A 22850-nucleotide genomic window follows, 5' to 3' on the forward strand; every position below is an offset into this window, starting at 1 on the left:
TTGGAGGGATATGAGCCGGGAGGGATATAAGCCGGGTGTTGGCAGATGGGACTAGATTGGGTTGGGTTGGGTTGGTCGGCATGGATGGGTTGGACTGAAGGGTCTGTTTCCATGCTGTACATCTCTATGACTCTATGACTGATAGGAAGGAGACCAGAATTGCATGCAATATTCCAAAAGTGGCCTAACCAATGCCCTGTACAGCCGCAACATGACCTCCCAACTGAGTACTCAATACTCTGACCAATAAAGGAAAGCATACCAAATACCTTCTTCACTATCCTATCAACCTGCGAATCTACTTTCAAGGAGCTATGAACCTGCACTCCAACGTCTCTTTGTTCAGCAACATTCCCTAAGACCTTACCATTAAGTGTATAAGTCCTGCTAAGATTTGCTTTCCCCAATCTTACACTCACAGACTCGAGCATGGAGTGTTGTGATAAAGCTGCACAAGGTTGATTACAAGGACACAAGATAAACAGTTAAATATTACACGGAGGCTCTAAATCAGGCCTCTAAGCTCATTAGAGGTCTTAAGCTATTGTGCTGGCACTGACCAGGCTGCTGTGTACATTCAGTGAAACTCTCAACCGTGTGAAAATCACCAAAACCACATCAGAAGGAAGCGATTCACACAGGGAGGTAGGAAATGCTGGGTACCCTGATGACGGTACTGTTCCTTGTGGCCAGGATGGTTGGGAAGGTGAGTTTAAACTGAGAAACTTGAACCATATAAATTACTGTTTAAGGTAGTGGCAGCTTCTTGATGTTAAATCTGATTATTTTCCGAAGATCTTTTCTTCATCTTGCTTACTTTCATAAAGCCACATGTATTTTCCACTTCCACCTGTTCTGTCATAATGCTGAGATGTACAGATTAGGAGAGACCTAGTTTGATTCCTTATCCATGCCAATCTCAGTCACAGTAATGTGTGTCACAGGTCTCCCGAGTTACACAGGGGGACAGCACAAAGCTCTGTCATGTTCCCAATGCCGTCCAGCGACTCCTGTTGAAACTTTAGTTCACGTGGTCACTGGGGACACAGATAACATCAAGCCTGAACGTACCGCTTTCCTGGTGAAAGATTCACTGGACTTACAGGTTAAAAAAGAGTCAGGTTCTTCTGGTTCACCCTTCTGTTGGCACAGCAACAATGAATTGCAGAAGGAGCCATTCAGTCCATTGTGTTTGTACTAGCTAACTGAGCATCTCAATTTTGTGCCAATCTCCTGCCTTTTTCCCATAACCATGCACATTGTTCTTATCCAAATAACTATCCAATGCCCTTTGCAATGCCTCAGTTGAACCTGTCTCCACCACATTTTTGGGAAGTGCACTCCATACCCTCACTACTCTCCATATGATTTTTGTTTCTCAACGTGCACTTGCATAGTGAGTTTTGAGAAGATTTGTAGCTCAGGTTGAGGTTCTGGATGTAGGTTTGCTCACTGAGCTGGAAGGTTCACTTTCAGACGTTTCATCACCATACTAGGTAACATTTTAATTCGGAGCTTCAGTCGGAGGCCCACTGAAGATGTTACCTAGTATGGTGATGAAATGTCTGAAAACGAACCTTCCAGCTCAGTGAGAAAGCCTACATCCAGTGCACTTGCTTCTTTTGCAAACACCTTAACTCTGTGTCCTCTGGTTCTCAATCTGTTGTTGAGTGAGAACAGCCTCAGTATCCATTCTATCCGGATCCCTCATGATTTTGAAAATGTCTCTCAAATCTCCTCTTAACTTTCTACTCTCCAAGGAAAACAACCTTGACCTCTCCAATCTTTCCTCAAAACTGGAAACATTCTGGTAAACCTCTTCTGTGTTTTGTTCAGTGCATTCACAATCTTCCTGTGATATGGCACCCAGAATTAAACACAATGTTTTAGCTGAGGTCAACCAATATCTTATTTTACTACAGAGTAACGTCTCTACTCTTGGACTCCATGTCTCTATTAGTGAAACCTAGAATACTCTACATTTTATTAACAGTTCTATTGACCTGTCCTGCAAGCTTTTCTGACCTACATACACTTACACTCAGGTCTTTCTGCTCCTGTACAAACTTAAGAATAATATGTTTTAGTTTATAATGTCTCTCCGTGTTCTTGTACCATCACCTCACACTATTCCACCTTGAGCTTTATCTACCACCTAAAACCTCACTCAACCAACTTCCTTTTGAAGTTCTACAGTGCCCTCCACACAGGTTACAATTCTCCCAAATCTTTTCTGAACTATTGCAAGTTTAGCAACATCTTTTCTCTAATAGGGAGACCAGACTGGAATTCAGCATTCCAAAAGTGGCCTCACCAATGTCCTGTACATCTGCGACGAAGGCCCACCGTAAAGACATGTCACAAGTGAATCCCTGTCTTCTGTTCAAGCTGCCCTCCCAGGGACATTACCCCCTGACACAGTGGTCATTTATTAACCTGCAGCAGCCCATTCTCCAGACTCCTTTCACTTTCCATGAGTCTTTGTGTACCAGCTGTAGCTAGAATGGTGCCAATGTGGCCTGTTCTCAGGTTCTGCTAATGACCATTCTATAAGTAACCACTCATATGCTGGAGGGGCACCTCTGACCCTCTTGACCTTTCCCTGTGGACTGATGCATTACCGCCATTTCACAAAATCCTCACAGTGTGTGGAGCATCATGAGGATGACAAGGTATTGCATGTGAGCACAATGTGCTTTTTAGCTTTTAATATTGTACCTCAAACCATTGCATTATTACAAATTCAGAACTACCTTTAATTGTTTCTGAAAAATCTTCAAGCAGTTCTTTGTTTTAGAGCAGGAAGCCTTTTCTGAATTTGCAGCTTCATTTCTCTTAAGAAATATGGCATTTTGACAGAGAGCAAAACAAAAGCTGGTACAGCACTGTGTGTGTGTGTGTGTGTGTGTGTGTGTGTCGGGAGGGTGCGTGCGTGTGTGTGTGTGTGTGTCGGGAGGGTGCGTGCATGTGTGTGTGTGTGTGTGTCGGGAGGGTGCGTGTGTGTGTGTCGGGAGGGTGCGTGCATATGTGTGTGTGTGTGTGTGTGTGTGTCGGGAGGGTGTGTGTGTCGGGAGGGTGCGTGCATGTGTGTGTGTGTGTGTGTGTGTGTGTGTGTGTCGGGAGGGTGCGTGCATGTGTGTGTGCGTGTGTCAGGAGGGTGCGTGCATGTGTGTGTGCATGTGTGTGTGTGTCGGGAGGGTGCGTGCATGTGTGTGTGTGTGTGTGTGTTTGTGTGTGTGTGTCGGGAGGGTGCGTGCATGTGTGTGTGTGTGTGTCGGGAGGGTGTGTGCATGTGTGTGTGCGTCAGACATCTGTAAACAAATGATTTGTGATATGTGGCTTTATCTTTTCTCACACATGTCTGTCAGTCTCTCTTACTTTTCTGTGCCTCTGTATTTTTCTCTTATTCCATATTTTTGCTCTGGTTCCATATCTCTTGCTTTCTCTCCCTTTTCACCGTTTGATACGTTTTGTTGCTGTTTCATGTCTTTCTGAGTGTTTATTTTGGAACTGAACTATTAACTCTGAGTGGAATCTTATAGGAGCCTAAATGACATGGGCTAGGACAGGAAATATGACAATGAGTCTTGAGAAATGAGAAGCCATTGAGGTCTATTTTGACAATGGGAGCAACTCACTGCATCTTTTAACTAAATTCTGGGAGTCCAGGGTGAGGCAAGTAGTTGCTTATTAAGGGGTTATGATGCTTGTTAACGACCTTATTAACTGCATGTCTCACTGCATTAGTGTGCAGTTTTCTATCCTACCAGTCGCCATGTGTAAACAGCAGGAAGTCACAGCAGACACCTGTTGAGTCTTCACATTCCTCAGAGCCTGATCCTTGGGCACCAGCTACACACACCCCTCGTTCACAGACATTGTCACCTGGTGATCGCCAACCCCTCATGACACCTCTCGGACCCACTTGCAGGAAGAACGGAGCTGCATTGTAGGGCAGAAAATGTGTTGCTGGAAAAGCGCAGCAGGTCAGGCAGCATCCAAGGAACAGGAGAATCGACATTTCGGGCATCAGCCCTTTTGGAATGCATTGTAGGGCACACTGGCAACCAGTATCGAAAGGCTACTGAAGGGGTGCTTTATGTGCAAGCAAAAGCTCAGTGGAATCCATACTTAGCCCCAAACAATGTAAGGTTCAGCTCTATGTTCCTCTGAACAGGTTGATACCTGACCTGCCCAAGTGAGTGTTTCCATGATTTTTGATTCAGAATTGGTTCAGTGGCAGGAGACAGAGAGTGGTGGTTAGAAGGCTCTTGTGTGACTGGATCCCAGTGTGCAGTGACAGGATCAGTGCTTGGTCTCTTATTGTTTGTGATATTCACAAATGATGTGGAGAATGTTGGACAATGGTAAGTAAGTTTATAGATGACATTGAGGAGGAAGCTGTTAGCTTACAGGAGAACATAAACAGATTGGTCAGGTGGGCAGATCAGTGTCAGATGAAATTCAACTGTAATAAAGGTGAGGAGATGCTCTTTGGAAGAAATAACAAGACAAGGCAGTACTCACTGAATGGCAGACACCAGGAAGCTCAGAGGAATAGATCCCTGAACTTGATTGGACATGTTAATAGGGTAGTGAAGGAGACATAAAGGCTGTTTGCATTTACCAATCAAGGCAGTGATTTGAAGAGTAGAGGGGGAATGTTGGAGCTATATAGAACTTTGGTTAGGCTCCAGTTCTGATCAGCACGCTATAAGAAGGATGTGATTATATTGGAGGGGGTACAGCGGAGATTCACCAGGATATTGCCTGGGTTGGAACATTTCAGCAATGAAGAGAGGCTGGATAATCTCGGCTTGTTTTCTTTGGAGCAGAGAAGGTTGCGGGGGAACCTGATAGAGGTGTCGAAGGTTATGAGGCACATGGAGACGGTGAATGGAAAGCAGCTGTTCCTCTTAGTTGAAGGGTCAAGAATGAAGGTGCACACTTTTCAAGTGAATGGCAGGAGGGTTAGAGGGCATTAGGGAAAGATACTTATGGCCAGAGGGTAGTGGGGGTCTGGAATGCACTGTCTCATAAGAAGATAGAGGTGGCAAACCTCACAACCGTTAAAAGTATTTGGATGAACTCTTCAAATGCTATAACAGTCATGGGCCTAGTGTGGGAAAATGGGACTAGTGCAGATGGTGGTGCATGTTTTTGGCATTACAGACTCAATGGCCTGAAAGGACTGTTCAGTACTGCATGATTCTACAATTCTGGGAATCCAGCATGTTTTTACTTTACTTTCAGCTTCATTTTCTAAAAATTTTGGTCTCATCCTTTCCTTTGCACCCCTCTGTGAGTGAGTGCACTGCTAATTCTCTCTCCCCCTTGTCGTGCATTATCCTTTTACCTGAAATAATTGTGCAGCTGAATTCTGGCTTCAGCCAGGAATTCGCTGGATAATGTGGTGACAATGCCTGACTGACATGCTCACTATTTACTTGTCAACACTGAAGATACAGCAAAGCCTGAAAACACGCCAACCAATAGGTTATTTAAAACAGTGTATGTTTATGTAACATCAGCAGCTCTCAAAGCAAGATTCTATCATTGACCTTCTTTTCCGAACCAAGTCTGCAAAATTGGAAAATTATGTAGTTGTGAGATTTGCTTGACAGCTTATGTATGCACATTCACACCAGCTGGAACAAAGGAACTTTGTAGATTGTCATGAGTTGGCAGTGAACACTGATATTATGGATGTAACTAGGAAGTTATTATCCCTGCCTTTTATATTTCTGTTTTTCTTAACATGTTTTCTTTTACTACTTAATGCTCTCAAAATGCTGTTGCATGCCACCTGGAAGTTTGGGACTGAGATGTTCCGGGAGGAGCCTGTCCGCTATCGGGTCTACCAGCCATTGCCCTGGTACGTGCAGAGTGTCCGACACAATCGGAATCGCAGATCCAGCCAGCTCGAGGAGGTAAAACAGAAATCGTTCCAGGCACTTAGTGGGACACGCACATTGACCATTGCAGCATGTTCCTACCGGACAGTGTTATCATCTTCTGAGCAGCTCAATGAGTATTGTGGATCTGTTGTGAGTTCACAGGGTGGCAGAACTGTGATAGCACAGATAGAGATCATTCGGCCCATCCTGTCTACACTTGCCAGAAACACCCACTCCAACCCCTCCCCCCCCACCGTCCCCACCAATTGAGCAATTCACTTAGCGCCATTCTCCCCAGAACCCTGCATCCTTTTCAGGTACAAACCAAACTTCCTTTTGGATGTTTCCATTTGTCTTTCCTCCAGCACTCTCTGAGGCAGGGAAACCAGATTGGAACCACTCACTGTCTACAACTTCATCCTTATCTCGCTTTTTCTTCATTTGCCAATTACTTTAAATCTGTGCCTTCTCCTCTGCTAGCTTTTCATGAACGGGAACCATTGCTTCCTGGCTATTTTGTTCAGACTCCTCAACAGTTCAGATATTTTCATCAGACCTTCTGCTGTTCAAGGAGAACAGGTCCAATTTCTCAATTTATGATGCTGCTCATCCTTGGAATCATTCTCATGAATTTTTTCAGAGTCTGAATTCCAATAATTTAAGAGTGTCAATTTAATGGTGTCACAATTATAATACTTTGGTGGGATCTTGCTATGCAAACTTTGCTTGCTTACAGTGGAACAATCGGTACACAATTAGTGCATGCTGTTCTGCGTCAGGTCTGTTCACTACCCACAAGGCACAAGTCAGGAGTGTGATGGAATACTCCCCACTTGCCTGGATAGGGACAGCTTCAACAACACTGAAGAAGCTTGATACCATCCTGGACAAAGCAGCCTACTTGATTGGTGCCACATCTTCAAATGTTGTCTCCATTGACCGCTGGCTCTCAGCTGTATGTACTAGATACACGATGCACTGTAGCAAACTCACCAATACTCCTTAGACAGCACCCTATGATCATTTCCAACTAGAAGGACAAGGGCAGCAGGTACATATCATCATCCACAAGTTCCCATCCAAGCCATGTACCACGCTGACATGGATTTGAGTGTTCCTTCACTGCCACTGGGTGAAAATCCCTGGAATTCTGAGCTAGCAACCTTGTAGGTCAACCGAAGGAACATGGGTTGCAATGGTTCAAGAAGGCAGCTCACCACCACCTTCTGCAGAGCAACTATGGATGGGCAGAAAATGCTGGACCCAGCCATCCATGGCCGCATCTTATAAATGAACAAAAATAGAATCTTAAGAGGTGTCTTGTGTTGTTTCTGAGAAGTTATTTATGGATTGTATATATTTAGTTCTGGAAGTTCTTCGTCACTCTGGATGGATTTTAACACTAAGAGAACTTCCTACGTTGGTCACAGGGGGTGAGTTTCAGAATATGACAGCAAGATATATACTCCTTTACCGGAGAAAATCAGACCAAGAAACGTTAAGGAGGGACAAATAAATGGGCTCAAAGGAAATTTTGAGAGGGATGATCCCATTCAATTAGGACCCTTGGCTGTTGGAGGCAACAAACATTCTATGCCCATATCTCAAGTCCATTCAATTAAAGAACGACGGTTTAATCCACTTTGAGATCCATGGGAATTTTATTTCTTTTCATATCCTCATAGAGAGTCCATAAATTGGAGTTTTACGATCATTTTGGTCATTGTGCAATTAATATGTCCTGAGGTGACATATAGAGTGCAATGTATGCTGTAATGTACCTAAGTGGCATTGATCAAGTGGCACGCAATTAAATGGATTATTGGCAGATAAAAGACCAGTCTTCAAGGTAAACATGGCCCAGAGGTCTTATCTTTCACATGTGGGATTTACAATGTTTATTCAATTGCTACTCTCACATCAATGCCTGTAATGATTAACCTCTCCTCTACAGAACTTCTGAAGGAGGGTCACTGCACCCGAAATCCTAATGGTTTTCTTCCCAGTTGGTGGTTTCTCCAGCAATTTCCATTTTTTTTCATATTCCCAGCATGTTCAGTTCTTTATTTTATTTTGATTTGGATTAACCTCTTCCTGTCTTCATTCTGAGAGCAGTTGTTCCAATTTCAAGGACTGCTCTTTAATATAGCTCTTGGACAAATGCGTGAAGTGGAGGCATTCTTGAGCCGAATCTTGTAAGAAACCAGCTAACCATCATTTTTCATGAATTTTATGGCATTTTTTTCTCGCACTATCTTCCCAGAGTGGCCTCATTACCTGTGCATCACATCCCATGGTAACACTCCACCCACCCCTCCCACCATCATTTTCTCCCACTGGGCAAACATTGGGACAACTTGAGATCCCTAGTGCCCTTGGCCTTTTTGATGCCCAGCTGCATTGGCTATCTAGAGTTACCCTTCCCTGGGCACCTAATGGATGATCAACCACAAGCTATTGTGCCTCAGGGCAGATAGGTGGTGCAGTTGACACTTCATTGCATTTTGCTGTTTAAGAACCAAGTCACATGGCCTTACCCATCCCGAGCCTCATACAGGGATAGAGTAGGCGGTTGGGTCTGGGTGGGATACTCTTCAGAGGGTCAGTGTGGACTCAATGGGCTGAATGCCCTGATTCCACACTGTAGGGATTCTATGATTCTAGGATTCACTTTGCATTCTCTGAGGACAAAACATGACTGATAAGGATGCTGGCTTGGTAAGATTCTTGCACTGTGATCTCCAGCAACGAAGGAAGCAGCACCATCGTAAAAGACACCTCCACCGGCGATGCTTTTGAACAGCTGAGAAAGGAATCAGTGTGCAGCCTGTGTTTAGTGCCTTGACTGATGTAGCGCCCAGACAGCACGGACACATTTATAGTTCCCTAATCCCTGCTGTGTCCTCCACCATCTGTGCATCTCCAGAAGAAGGAATATGACCTTCCAACACAAGGGGGAGAACAACCGAGCCGAGGGAAAATGACGGATGGAATTTTCTGGCAATGATGTTTTGGACTTTGCCAAGACAAAGTTTGCCAGGCACTCTTCATCCATTCAGAATGTCAGCTGTAAGCCAGCACAACTCCTTTCCTTGATGCAGAAGTGACCATAATTACTTAATTTGGAGTCCAAAGAGTTTAATAACATTTTGGGGATCAATCCATGTTTTCCATAACTTATGTTTACAGCTATTTAGAATCAAAATGAATGAATTAGTATTGATATTGGTATCATTGGTTATTATTATGTATTGGTATAGATGGGGGTCGATATGCAATTTTGATTATCTGTGTTCAATTATATTTGTACACATTCATTTATAAATGAAGGCATCATTGGAGAGGCCAAAATGTTATTGTACATGCCCCACTGCCCTTGAAGACTTATTGAGGATCTGCTTTCTCTGTTTGAAGCCTTCATTGCAAAAGGATTTGAGATCAGAAGTAGGGATGGCTTACTGCAGGAGCCCTGGTAAGACTGCACCAGGAGTACTCTGTGTGGTTTGGTCTCATTATCTTGGAGAGGGTAAACTTGCAAAGGGGGGAGTATAGCAAATGCTTTCTAATGAGACAAGATTGGTTGGATTGAGTCTGTATTCACTAGAGTTTTGAAAAATGAGAGGGGATCTGATGAAGTGGATAAAATGCTAACAGGGCTCAACAGAGTAGTTGCAGGGTGAATGTTGACACAGTCCCGGGATATAGAGTAGGTACCTTAATATTGAGGTGAGAAATGAAGTCTTCATTCAATGGGTGGGCAGTCTATGGAATTCATTTCCACAGAAGGTGGAGGAGGCCAGGTCACTGAGAATACAGTCTGTTCTGATATAACACTATAGTTCAGTTCCCGTACAATCCATTGTTATACAAAAATCGCGTAATAGCAGCACCATTTAGATCCATGGGACTAGAATCGTGTTATAGCCAATACAGGTAAGGAAAGTTTGCGTTCTACAAATAATGGTCTAAATTCTTCAATCGTTTGAAGCTAGTTTGTGTTGAAGAGACACGCGTTATCGCAGAACTAACTGTATTCAAGAAAGAGATTGATTAATCTTTGCATATTAAAGGCATCAAATGGGTAAGGACAGCAAGAGGGACTATAGCATTAAGATGGAGGAATCAGCTGTGATTATGTTGAATGGCAGAGCAGGTTCGAAGGGCCGAATGGCCTACTTCTGCTTCTAGCTTCTGTGCTTTGATGGTTCTTCCACAGCGTTCTTTACTGAGAAGATTACTGAATTGTGTCCCAGCAACAGTGACGTAGGCTAAACCTAGAGAAAGGTCAATTGCTGGCAAGACAAATTTCTTCATCTAAATTGATTAACATTTTGAAGTGATCTTTAGAAATGTAATGGAAATTTTACATTTGTTCATCGATGCAGTAAGATGATAGGATTTTCGAGGCTGACTGTATATTTTCTCACAAACTTTGGCTCAGTTCAAGTGAGTGTTGAACCAGTTTCAAGATAATCACAAAGTCCATCCCAGAACATCTATTCAGCTTTCTCTTTCTTGGCGAGTAGCAACATGATAAAGACCAAATTGGTTTTTTTTCCTGTGATACTTAGGGAAAGGTTTTTAGGAAGTTCCAGGGTGAATTCCCCTGTTATTTTTTGACATGTTTCTTTGAGATCGACCTGCAAGGGTAGACAAGATCTTCGGTTGACATCTCACCTAACACGGCAAAAGTGAGGACTGCAGATCCTGGAAACCAGAGTCTAGATCAAAGTGGTGCTGGAAAAGCACAGCAGGTCAGGCAGCATCTGAGGAGCAGGAAAATTGACGTTTTGGGCAAATTCCCTTCATTAGGAATAGAGGCAGGAAGCCTCCAGGGTGGAGAGATAAAATGATAATCTCTCCACCCTGGAGACTTCCTGCCTCTATTCCTGATGAAGGGCTTTTGCCCAAAACGTCGATTTTCCTGCTCCTCAGATGCTGCCTGACCTGCTGTGCTTTTCCAGCAGCACTGTGATCTAGACTCTCACCCAACACTCAGTACTTCACTGGAGTGTCAATCTTATTGCTGTACGGTATGTCTGCATTGCATCTTGAACATAGAACCTTGTAATTCAGGGACAAGATTGTTCCATCAGAGTCATTGTTGACACAGCAGAAAGTCACAAACTATTGAACTGTTGTTCACTTATAATACTGATCAGGGAGCCAGTGGTAATGTCTTTAGACAAATATTCCAGAGGCTTACAATAATGATCTGGGGAAGTGGGTTCAAATCCCACTATAACAACTTGTGAAATTCAAGCTTACTTATTAAACATGGAAAATAAACCTGGAGACCATGAAAACATTGTTGTCTGTCTTATTAATACTGTTTGGTGAAGGAAATCTGCTACCCTTATCTGGTCTGGCCTACATGATCCACAGCAATGTGGTTGACTCTGAACTGGCCTAACAAGTCTCATTTCAAGGGTAATCAACAAGTGGCAACATATATTGGCCTTGACTGCAATACCCACATCCCATGAAATAATTTGTAAGAAGTCGCTGATTTTTCAGGTTGTGTTGCTGTTTGTTTACTCTGACCTATTAACTCAGTTCATTTCTGCACTAAGAATTGCAGACCTGTCTTTGCAATTATGATACAGTTTTCACACTGAGACTAAACATGTTAAAGAGCAAATTCTCATTGGTTCAGTGATTTCTATTTGTTTCAAAGGTTATAAATTAATGTGGCAACTTCAACTGGGTGTTCTGCGAAGCAGAGTAGAATAATCGGCTACAACGTCTGGACTTTTGTGTATAGCTGTGCACGTGTGTGGACCGTCCAAGTGACTGTCAATTTCAGAGCTGTAATAAAATCAAGCATCTTGTTTCCAATAGTACCACAAAATTCGGTTCAAAACATTATTATCAGATGTGTTTAAAATGGGTTCTAACTGATTCCCAATTAATTAGCTTGTTACAGTGGTGAGGTTCCCAATAAAGCAGCCCTTGACTTACTCAATATTTTCTCTTTTTCAGAAGGATGCAGGATCCAGGCGAAGAAGTGTTAACTCATTCAAGAATAGCACAGTGAAAGGTAGGTTTCAAATTTTTATTTGGTCACTCAGAAGTTGAGCTGCAAACATCAACTTCTGACATTGATGTTACTCTCTCAATGCAAACATAACTGTTCTGTCAGGGACTTGTAAGAGACTCTTATCCACCCAAATCCTCTGGAAGTTAGGATCATAGAACCTCTACAGTGTCAGAACAGGTCATTTGGTCCATCAAGTTCACACTGACTCTTTGAAGAGCATTCCAACACCCTGGGATTTCCCCATGACTAACCCAAACATCTTTCGACTGTAGGAAGGAACCAGAGCACCCAGAGGAAACCCACGCAGACACGGGGAGAATGTGCAAACTCCACACAGGCAGTCTGCCAAAGGTGGGAATTGAACCCAGCTTCTTGGTGTTGTGAGGCAGCAGTGCTAACCACTGAGCCACTGTGCCACCCTAAGGTTGGGGAGGCTGTTAGACTTGGAGGTAGGTGAGAGGAACAAGTTCACTTTCAGTTTAATTGTACTTGTGCAGGAGGCAGTTTAGAGAATATTGACCAGTTTGGATCTTGGGATGAAGGTGCTGTTATATGAGGAAGCAAACAATGTGGGGCAATGTTCAATGGAGTTTAGAAGAATGCAAAGTGATTGTATAAGATTCTGACAGAGTTTGAAAAGGTAAGTGCTGAGGGGATGGTTCCTGTCACTGCAGACCTTAGAATTTGGGGCATGGAAAAAGGGGTCCCCAATTAAGACAAAGATGAAGACAAATTTCATCTCACAGAAGTTGGTTATCTTTGGAATTCTCTACCTCAGGGTGATTCAATGTATACAATGCTGATTTGGACAGATTTTTGACCTACATTGAGGTTGAAATTACTGCACAAAGACCAGTACCCTGTCACCAAGTCACCCCTTGTTTATATATGAACTGTACATGGTCTTTGCCCATTGAGCTCAGAGCTAGTTCCTAGAGTAAGGAGACTCTCTGATGCTCCTGTTTATCTCTGTCAGCCAGGACTCCATGATTGGACCAGGTTAACAGCCCCAATCAGAGATCTCATACTCAACGAGATCGACCTGGCCAATCTCATTCTAATCACTACAGAGGCGTACATCCAGCTGTCCAAAGATGAATGGATAAATACGCATGCTTTGATCTGGATAAAGATGTAGGGATTTGGAATCATGCAAACAGGCAGAAATCTGAACTCAAAACATGAGTAAGCCATTCAGCCCACGAGTCTACTGTGCCATTTGATAGGATTATGGCTGACCTGAGTGTGGCCTGTATTTTTCCATTAATCCCCATTCTCTTTGATTCCATAGTTAGTCAAGAATTCACTTAACTCAAACTGGTGATGGCCAACTATCTCCCTTTTAGGAAAGAAATAAATTGAGACAGTAGCAGACATGAAGCTTTAAGGTTCAGGATTATATAACCCATGGGCAGTACAAGCTTGTGCCTTGAGGGCAGTTCACCAGTACCTTCTCAAAGGCTATTAGGAGCAGGCAATAAATGCTGACCCAACCAGTAATGCACATGTACCACAAGCGAATAAAAGACATTCACATTATGAGAGGAATGGCTCCGCCAGAAAAAGAAAGCAGGGTAGACTTTCTGACATTGTCTTTGTGATAGAGGCTGATGCAGCACTCTGTTGAACTGAACTGAGCTGTTCCAGTCCAATTTTCTGTAGTCAGCTCAGTATCATCATTACCCCAAACAAAATTACAGGTTTGTGCCTGTGCATGATCACCATCTGAGTTTAACAACTTGCCAGTGTAATCAAAAGAATGGGACGAGCTGAAGGAAGGTGATGGAATAGGGACACTAAAGTTTTCTCAGAGTCGTTGCAGATGCTCAGACATCATTTCAACCGAGCAACAGCCTATGAAGAGGGAAGGAATGAGGAAATGGTGTCCAGGTGAGTGGAGAAGTCTTTAGAGGCTTTAGACAAACTACAGCACAGTTTAAACCCCTCTATACTCCAGTCGGACCATGGGGGCATGCACTAGAAGCATGGCATTGGGCAAGGAGACAGGTCTATTTAATGATCACAGTCAATGTGGCAGTTGACCCTACATCAAAGAGCGTTACACACAAGCCATCTAGCCAACTGAGCTAAGTGACACCCCACTGGTTGCCTGGCACAGTGTTCTATTTGTCTAAATTATACCAATCGTAAGAGAAGGATTGGGAAAACAATTAGAAATGATCTTTCATAAAACCCAAAGAACTGCGGATGCTGGAAACAAAAACAGAAATTGCTGGAAAAGCTCAGCAGGTCTGGTAGCATCTGTGGAGAGCAATCAGAGTTAACATTTCGCGTCCAGTGACTCTGCTCCAGAACTGAAGGTTCTGAAAGCCTCTAGGAGCTAAAGAAATAAAGATTCATTGTTTGAAGGCTTGACAATTCAGAGTTAAAAAACACACAATACCAGGCTATAGTCCAACAGGTTTATTTGGAAGCATTAGCTTTCGGAGCACTGCTTCTTCATCAGATGGTTGTGTGACTGGCAGTGCTCCGAAGGCTAGTGCTTCCAAATAAACCTGTTGGACTATAACCAGGTATTGTGTGATTTTTAACTTAGTCCACCCCAATCTAATACCGGCTCCTCCAAACCTTGATAATTCAGGCAATGGTAAACTCAAGGCCATGTATAACTCTCTGATCCATACAACTGCAGCTGCATTCTGTCCATTCAGTCATGCTATTGGACATCACATCCTATCCTGTATGAGATATGAAAGGTACATGTACATTGCATCCCAACAGTTGCTTAGGCAATCAGAAGATAGCACAGACTTAAGAAAATTGAAGAGGAGGCAGTTGGGAGAAATCTCTTTACACAGTCATTAGGAAGAGGCATATGCTCCAAGCCAGGGTGTCAGTTAGCTCAGTTATCTGGATGGTTGGCTTGTAATGCAGAATGGCACCAATCGGTCAGAGAAAGGTTAGACACAAGGGTATGGGATGGCTTTCCTTGCCTCTGACTGCTCCCAGACTGGGGCGAATGAAGGCTGTTCCCCCACAACCTAAGCCAGCAGGTCAGTTACTCTGCTTTCCCAGTTGGAAATCAGCCACCAAAAGGTCAGATAGTGACCAGTGGAACAGTGATAAGTTGAGGCCCTTAGTTGGCTGTTAAGTGATCACTTAAGGCCTTACAATTCAAGAAAGTCCCCAGTAGACTTTCTCATCCAGCACATCATTTTTGAGGTGGCAAGGAGGAAGCGAATATCTCTCCAAGCCTAACAAGCTTAATAATTATGCCACTAGGGAGGCGAAAATTCCAACAAAGATGTTTAGTCTTAAATTCTAGATTACTTACAGTGTGGAAACAGGCTCTTCAGCCCAACAAGTCCACACTGACCCTCCAAAGAGCAACCCATTCCCCTACACCTAACACTCCAGGGAGTTTAGCATGGCCAATGCACCTAACATGCACATTTTTGGAGTGTGGGAGGAAACCGGAGCAGAACAGGGAGAACATGCAAACTCTACACAGACTGTTGCCTGAGGTAGGAATTGAACCCAGGTCTCTGGCGCTGTGAGGTAGTAGTGCTAACCACTGTGCCACCCAAACTGGAATTGTGGAGGACCTGTCAGGAAGGAGGAACTGATCATGAGCTTGTGGAGAAGCTAAAAGTCAATCGCTGCGGAGGAACCCAGCTCTTGACCTGACCTGGCCATTAATCCAGTTCCTGTTTGTGGTTGAGCCTCACAATTTGACTAATACTTTGCTTCCAAATTTACCTTCTGTGAGAAAAGTGCTGGAAATTAAAATGTTAATCGAAAAAAAAACCCCGACTATTTTGACTGTTCGAAGCAAGAAGTGGAATTGATGCTGGCTCATTAATTGTGGATATTATGTTTGATGTGATATAGCAGACATAAGCATCCCAAGATTTCAAATCCACCGTTATAGAGAGCAATGTGGGATATGCTGGTATTTTTAAACGATAGGATTGGAAGCTCATTACACTAAAAAGATGCTTTTGGAAATGCAGTTCCACCTTAGGGGCCTATATTATATTTTTTTAATTTTGTGGCAAGCAACGCATGTGAGAAAAATTAACACTGGCGGGTACGAGATGAAATGTGCATATTGAGTATTAAAGGAGAGCCATTTGTTAGTCATTTATAAACTGCTGCTTTGAGGACACACATTTAACTCAACGATTTTAGAACTGCTATTGTGTGACAAGAGAAAAATCATAGCCTTCAATAAAGGGTTATCGTGAATATCTCCCATTTCCTCTTCTTAATAAAAAATAGCGTCTGGGGTGTAGTAGGTTTTGGAAGATTTGAACTTTAACTTATTTTTGGCGTCTTGTTTCATTGTTGATTTGCAGAAATGAATCGAGTCTGGACGAAGTGGGCTGTCTACCTTCCAGCAATCATTAAACCTTCCCAAAAAAGCATGATAAGCTCAGAAATCACAGTCTTTAAACCTTCCCCACCTCCCCCCCACCCCTTTCTCACTCTTGCCAGACTCACACACTATTAGCAACTATCAGTGAGGAAAATATTAATAGATCGTAGAAAGTTATTGCTCAGAAGCAGGAAATTATTCCAGTCAATAAGCAGCTGTTTTATCCCATCCGTTCTCATCCACTTTCCAGCTCTGAGCTTTTGGCTTTATCAGCTGAAGTCCTTTCATTAATTTGAAGACAGTTTCTGTCTCTACCATAATTTCAGGCTCTAAGGTCCAGACAGTCACCACTTTCTGGGTGGAAAAACTTTTCCAAAACTGTCCTCTAATTCTCCCACTTCAAATCTATTTATCCTGGTTCCTGTCCTCTATGTTAATGGAATTAGATCCATCTTGTCCACTCTTTCTGGATTCCCCCTGTAATTTTATGCACAGCAATTAAATCTCCACTCAGCCGCCAGTGTTCCAGTCAAAACAATCACAGTCTATCTAGTCTCCCTTTAATGCATAAATGCATTGTTGTATGTTGTAGAGTGGAGCTGGTGTAATGGTAATGTTGCTGGGCTAGAAAACGAGATGATTGCTGTGGAAGTGTGAGTTTAAGTCATGTGATACCAGCCAGTGGAATTTAAATTCAATTAGTAAATCTGGAAAATAGAGTTAGTCTTATGATTTTTATTGTTGTATGAACCATTCAGTTTCACTGACGCCCTTTAAGGAAGGAAGTCTGCAATTCTTACCCAGTCTGGTCTCCATGTAACTCCAGAACCAAAGCAATAAGTGGCCTGACAAGCCACTCAGTCAAGGCCAATCTGGAATTAGCAATGATGCATTCATCCCACGAAAGAATAAAGAATAAATAGTTCCCCTGTACGCTCTCCAGTGTGTGGTCATATCCTCCCTGCATTGTGGTGAATAATATTCTGGCTACAGCTTAACTGGACTCTTATACAATTCGAGTGTAGCCTCCCTCATCTATTCAATGCCTCGAATAATCAAAAAATGTACGGTGGCACAGTGGCTAGCACTGCTGCCTCACAGCGCCAGAGACCTGAGTTCAATTCCCGCCTCAGGTAACTCTCTGTGTGGAGGTTGCACATTCTCCCTGTGTCTGTGTGGGTTGCCTCTGGATGCTCCAGTTTCCTCCCACAGTCCAATAATGTGCAGGTTAGGTGCACTGGCCATGCTAAATTGCCTGTAGTGTTAGGTGAAGGGGTACATGTAGGGAATGGGTCTGGGTGGGTTGCTCTTCGGAGGGTCGGTGTGGACTTTTTGGGCCGAAGGGCCTGTTTCCACACTGTAAGTAATCTAATCTGTACATCTTCCTAACTACCTTATCCAGCTATTATCCTATCTTCAGGCATATAAACATGCCCCTCAATCTTCTGAGTATCCAGTGAGTCATTGAGTATTCCTTTCCCTTGTTTGTTCACTCCAAATGCATTCACCTCAAACTTCACTGGATTGAATTTTATTTTCCATGTTTATTCCCACTAATCAGTTGATCTCTTACTGCAGCTATAGTTTTCTCCATCATCATCAACCACAACCATTCTTGAGTGTCTACTTAGAGGACGATATTATAAAGGGTGACATGGTGGCTCAGTGGTTAGCACTGCTGCCTTATAGTACCAGGGTCCCAGGTTTGATTCCAGCCTCGGGTCACTGTCTGTGTGGAGTTTGCACACTCTCCCCGTGTCTGCGTGGGTTTCCTCAGTGTGTTCTGGTTTCCTCCCACAGTCCAAAAATGTGCAGGTCAGGTGAATTGACAATGCTAAATTGCCCCGTAGTGTTAGGTGTATTAGTCAGAGTGAAATGGGTCTGGGTGGGTTACTCTTCGGAGATCTGGTTGGGCCGAAGGGCCTGTTTCCACAGTGTAGGGAATCTAATCTAATGCTTCATCAAATAATTATTTTTGTGGTGGGAGTCTTCCCTGAGCACTGATTGAAAGTTTAAACCAGTTTTGAAACGTCTTATTGAGTGGATTGTGTATAGTCACGTGCACTGTTTGGCTGTGAGGTCTTACCTCCTGATTTAGAGTGATCAAAAAGGCTCAGGACTGAGAAGAATTTTGTTTCCTGGTACCACAGAGAGTCACAAAGGAGCCTGAGGTTTCAGGATTTTCTCTCCAGTTACGCCTCCAAACAAAATTCACCTTTTCTTTGTCTAGATGAAGATGTCTAATATCATAGGACGTTTCCTAAATTCACGTAAATATACCCTGAATGGAGGTGTGTGAAGACTGATTTCTTTTAGAAAACAATCATAAGAGGGACTGCAAATCTGACAGGAACAGCTAGGAACTGGGCTCTGATGGTGGAATTTGGATCAATATAGGACTGAGTCAAACATGGAGTTCCAACCTACCATGCCCAATCTAGAAGTCAGTTTAGGTCAATTTAACCCGTGGCAGAACTCCCAACTGCTGATTTGTTGAACTTTGATTTACTTTTAGGGTTGGTGAAGAGTTGAAACCTGTGGAGTGACTTGTTAACATCATAACAGTTCATGGGGATATGGGTTCAAATCTCATCATGGCAGAAGGTGAAAATTGAGATCAATAAAACCTGGAATAAAGAGCTAGCCTAATGGTGACCATGTAACAATTTAATGGAGGGTAAACTGTACATCTGCTTGAGTAAGAGGGAGAGAGTTTGGTTGAAAAGTCTTCAGTTTAGATTTGTTAGGATAAAAAAACTTTCATAACAGTAATATTAAGTGCTATTTGAGAGATATTTGGCTGAAAAAGAAATATTATGTAGTCATAGTCATGGTTACGATGCAGAAGGAAGACACAACAACAGTCCTCTGCAAGAAGACCTCAGACAGCTCCATTCTGCTACCTTTAACCAGAAGCCCTGCAAATCTTTGGTCTTCAGATAATTAACCAATTCTTCTTTTGAATGACATGACTGAATTCCCCCAAATCAAACTACATTGCAGATGCTAAACATCCAGGAAAAAAAAGCTTTCCCTCACTTCACTTTGATTTTTCTACAATTTGTTTTAAATCAGTGTCCTCTTGTCCCATGGTCTTCACCATTTCACCAACTGGTTGTTTCCTATTTATTAAGCTAAGACACTTTATGTTTTTGTACTCAGTGATATTCTATGACTGTTAAAAAGATTTATTAAATGGAGGAGGCCACAATAGCCATCCTTGGCTTGCGGAACAAGTTAAAGATGGTATCAAATTAAAAGAAATATTGCAATGCTTGAACTTTTCTGAATGCTTTTGGCTCTCACTTTAAAAAGTCGATTGTGAATATGATTCTACTTATTCAATATCTGTGGAAATGGTCTGGTCTGAATAAAACCACTTTCGCTGGTGAATAAATAATGTTTTTAATCACACCCCAGTTGCCTCTTGTGCTTGAACTAATGTAGGAGGGAGAAACATTGGGCAGAATGTATTAGTGTACAAAAATAGAAAGGAAATAATACATCTACAGAGGTAGGTACATTGCCAACAATTTGTTTGGAAAAGGTCGGTTTTTTTTTACATTCAATAGAGGCGTGTTTTCTTCTCCCAAGTGCTTGCCAGTGCAGCATACTCAATCGGTAATCTTTTGCTATAAATTCTGTGTCTTATGATCCTGCTCCACAGCTAAGTGATGAAGGAGCACCACTCCAAAAGCTAGTGCTTCCAAATAGACCTGCTGGACTATAGCCTGGTGTTGTGTGATTTTTAACCTTACTCAATAGGTGGCATTGGATTGCAACAAAAACTCTCCAGAGATGAGGTTCAAATTATCATTACTGCTGGCACTAACGTTCAGTCAGTCCAAACATCAGGAGATCAAGAGGAATTGTTTCAATCCTGATTCCAAATATCAGAGTGAAAACAAAATTGGCTTTTCTATTTATTTGTAACTCACATTGCCACCTCCTGGAACAATTATTGAGGAGCTTTGATGGGTGAGAAACTGGACCATTCCAACCTTCTGGAGGAGGTAACTCAGAAGACACGAAAGTAGAGAATTGGATGAATCACAGAATTGTTACTTTGTAAAAGGAGGCCATTTAGCCCAAGAAAAATGAAAAAAAAAGAGAAAAACCATATATGTAGAGCCATAGAGTTATACAGCATGGAAACAGACCCTTCGGTCCAACTTGTCCATGCCGACCAGATATCCTAAATTAATCTAGTCCCATTTGCCAGCATTTGGCCCTTATTCCTCTAAACCCTTACACAAAAACAGAAATTGCTGGAAATGCTCAGCAAGTCTGGCAGCATCTGTGAAGAGAAATCAGAGTTAATGTGTCAGGTCTGGTGACCCTTCCTCAGAACTGGACGCGAAATATTATCTCTGATTTTCCTGCACAGTTGCTGCCAGATCTACTGAGTTTTTCCAACAATTTCTGTTTTTGCTTCTGATTTACAGCATCCGCAGTTCTTTCGATTTCCCCTCTAAACCCTTTCTCTTCATATGCCCATCCAGATACCACCACCTACTCTGGCAGCTCATTCCATACACGTGTGCAAAAGAAGTCAAAGAAACATTTCGATTGGGAAATAAACAACAGAAACTGATGAAGAAACATAAGAGGTCAAGCAACATTTGTGGGTTGAGAACCAGGGGTAACGTTTTGGCGTGATGACCTGGATGAAGTTAGAGATTGAGTGATATTTAAGTAAACACATAACTAAGAGAAAAAAGAAAACAAATAGGAAGAGGGAAGGGGAGAGGCTGGAGGCGATTAAATGACAAAAAGGATGAGTCCAGAAAAAAAACTAAAGAACTGCGAATGCTGGAAATCAAAAACAAAATCAGTAATTGCTGGAAAAGCTCAGCAGGTCTGGCAGCATTTGAGAAGTGAAAACAGAGTTAATTTTCAGGGCCAGAGATCCTTCTTCAGAACTGATCGTAGCTAAGAAAAGGTTTTATATATATATATATATAAATATATCCTAGAAGATGGGGCGGGCATCAGGGGGTAAGAGTAAATGATAGCTGGAGATGGAATTCAGAGAGAGAAAAGCAGTTGGGCAGACAGTTGGGCGGACAAAGTCTGAAGTCCCAGGACACCATGTTATAGTTGTGGGAGAATAAATAGCTGCTAAAGGGAACATATAGCAGCTGACAAATGGCTGTCCACCATTTCTATTGTTCCAACTTAAAAAAAAACATCCAGGGCCCCACAAGCTGTTTATTGGCTTAGAAGAAACAATTCAGCACCCTGTCTCAAAAACTCTCTTCAAAAACAAACAGAACAAAATACCCTTCCCAAAGCCATAGTATTGTCACACACTGCTCCCACTTTCTCAGGCATCAGAGGTGATAGTAATGGTTCTGCTGGTGCCATTTCACCTGTCATATTGAATCATCTATTATTTTTGATAATCTCAGTACCATCTCCCCTTTTGCTGTTCCCACAGCACCTCCATTTTACTTTCCTTGCCTCACTGTCTTCAATGATGTAGGCGTGTTGGTGTTGGACTGGGGTGGACAAAGTCTGAAGTCCCTGGACACCACGTTATAGTCCAACAGGTTTATTTGAAATCACAAGCTTTGGGAGCACTGCTCCTTCATCAGATGGCATCTGACAAAGGAGTGTTGCTCCCAAAGCTTGTGATTTCAAATAAACCTGTTGGACTATAGCCTGGCGTCCAGGGACTTCTGACTTTGTCACTGGCTTCGAAACTGTGAAAGGTCAGCTATCTGAAATGTTAACTCTGTTTCTCTCCCAATAGAAGCTGCCAGACATTAGGGTGTTTCCTGCATTTTCCAATTTTCTCAAGGTTCCAGCACCTGCAGCATTTTGCATTTTCATTCTCAAATGTTTAACTTAAAATAAATAAATTAACATGTCTTTTTTAAATAAAGTAAATCTTCATTTTACGTCTTCAGGCATACCACATCCTTCATCAGAGGGAAGGAGCAATTTCCTAGAATCTAACTGTGAGAGAGCAGCCGTAACCATACAGTCACAATACAGGAGGTACCAGCGACGGAAGAAATGTGGACGTGACCTATAAAGGCTGAAATGTGCCTCGTTGAAGGCTTTGCTGCAACGTGTAATGGTTTCATTTCTCTCCAAGTGTTAGGAGAATGTTCATAACTAGCTGGTTATATCATACTGGGCCTCACACGAATAAAATAGCTGCTCAGAGTTATACAGAAAGTGGCTGCTGTCTGTAATTGTTAATCTGTATTATTCTACTATGAGAAATACTTATTCTACAGGAGAAATGTTGTGGGTAACATGTATAACTAATTATAAATTTAACGTGCACAAGATACTGATTGTCAAGAGTTGCAAAGTGAGGGTACAGTCATCGTACAGTCATAGAGTCATAGAGATGCAGGCACAGAAAACAGACCCTTCAGTCCTACGCAACCATGCTGACCAGATATCTTAACCTAATCTAGTCCCATTTGCCAGCATTTGGCCTATGTCCCTCCAGACCCTTGCTATTCATATACTCATCCAGATGCCTTTTAAATGTTGCAATTGTCCCAGCCTCTGCTCCTTCCTCTGGCAGCATCATAGTGGGCCAGATTTCATTTCA

At 42.6% G+C, this 22850-nt stretch overlaps 1 protein-coding gene across 2 annotated transcripts; it reads left to right on the forward strand.

Annotated features, from left to right (window-relative positions):
- Positions 1-525: 525 nt before the first annotated feature.
- LOC140494193 (uncharacterized) lies at positions 526-22462 on the forward strand. Of its 2 annotated transcripts, XM_072593320.1 has the most exons (5): positions 526-706; positions 5814-5930; positions 11880-11937; positions 20779-20886; positions 22189-22462. In XM_072593320.1, exons 1-4 carry the CDS (start codon positions 653-655, stop codon positions 20868-20870), a joined length of 321 nt encoding a protein of 106 aa, XP_072449421.1. In that variant the 5' UTR covers positions 526-652; the 3' UTR covers positions 20871-20886; positions 22189-22462. The 2 variants fall into 2 exon arrangements, with proteins under 2 accessions (XP_072449421.1, XP_072449420.1); XM_072593319.1 differs by lacking the exon at positions 20779-20886 and having other exon boundaries at positions 528-706.
- The last annotated feature ends 388 nt before the right edge of the window (positions 22463-22850 follow it).

The sequence above is a fragment of the Chiloscyllium punctatum genome, chromosome 23 (assembly GCF_047496795.1).
Source record: "Chiloscyllium punctatum isolate Juve2018m chromosome 23, sChiPun1.3, whole genome shotgun sequence".
Classification (NCBI taxonomy): Eukaryota; Metazoa; Chordata; class Chondrichthyes; order Orectolobiformes; family Hemiscylliidae; genus Chiloscyllium; species Chiloscyllium punctatum.

What these genes read in the sequence shown, in the direction of transcription:
- LOC140494193 (XM_072593319.1), top strand. Translation starts at nt 653, where the DNA reads ATGCTGGGTACCCTGATGACGGTACTGTTCCTTGTGGCCAGGATGGTT. An exon ending in TGGCCAGGATGGTTGGGAAG is followed by an intron (nt 707 to 5,813) that starts GTGAGTTTAAAC and finishes GCCACCTGGAAG; the next exon opens with TTTGGGACTGAGATGTTCCG. An exon ending in GATCCAGCCAGCTCGAGGAG is followed by an intron (nt 5,931 to 11,879) that starts GTAAAACAGAAA and finishes TCTCTTTTTCAG; the next exon opens with AAGGATGCAGGATCCAGGCG.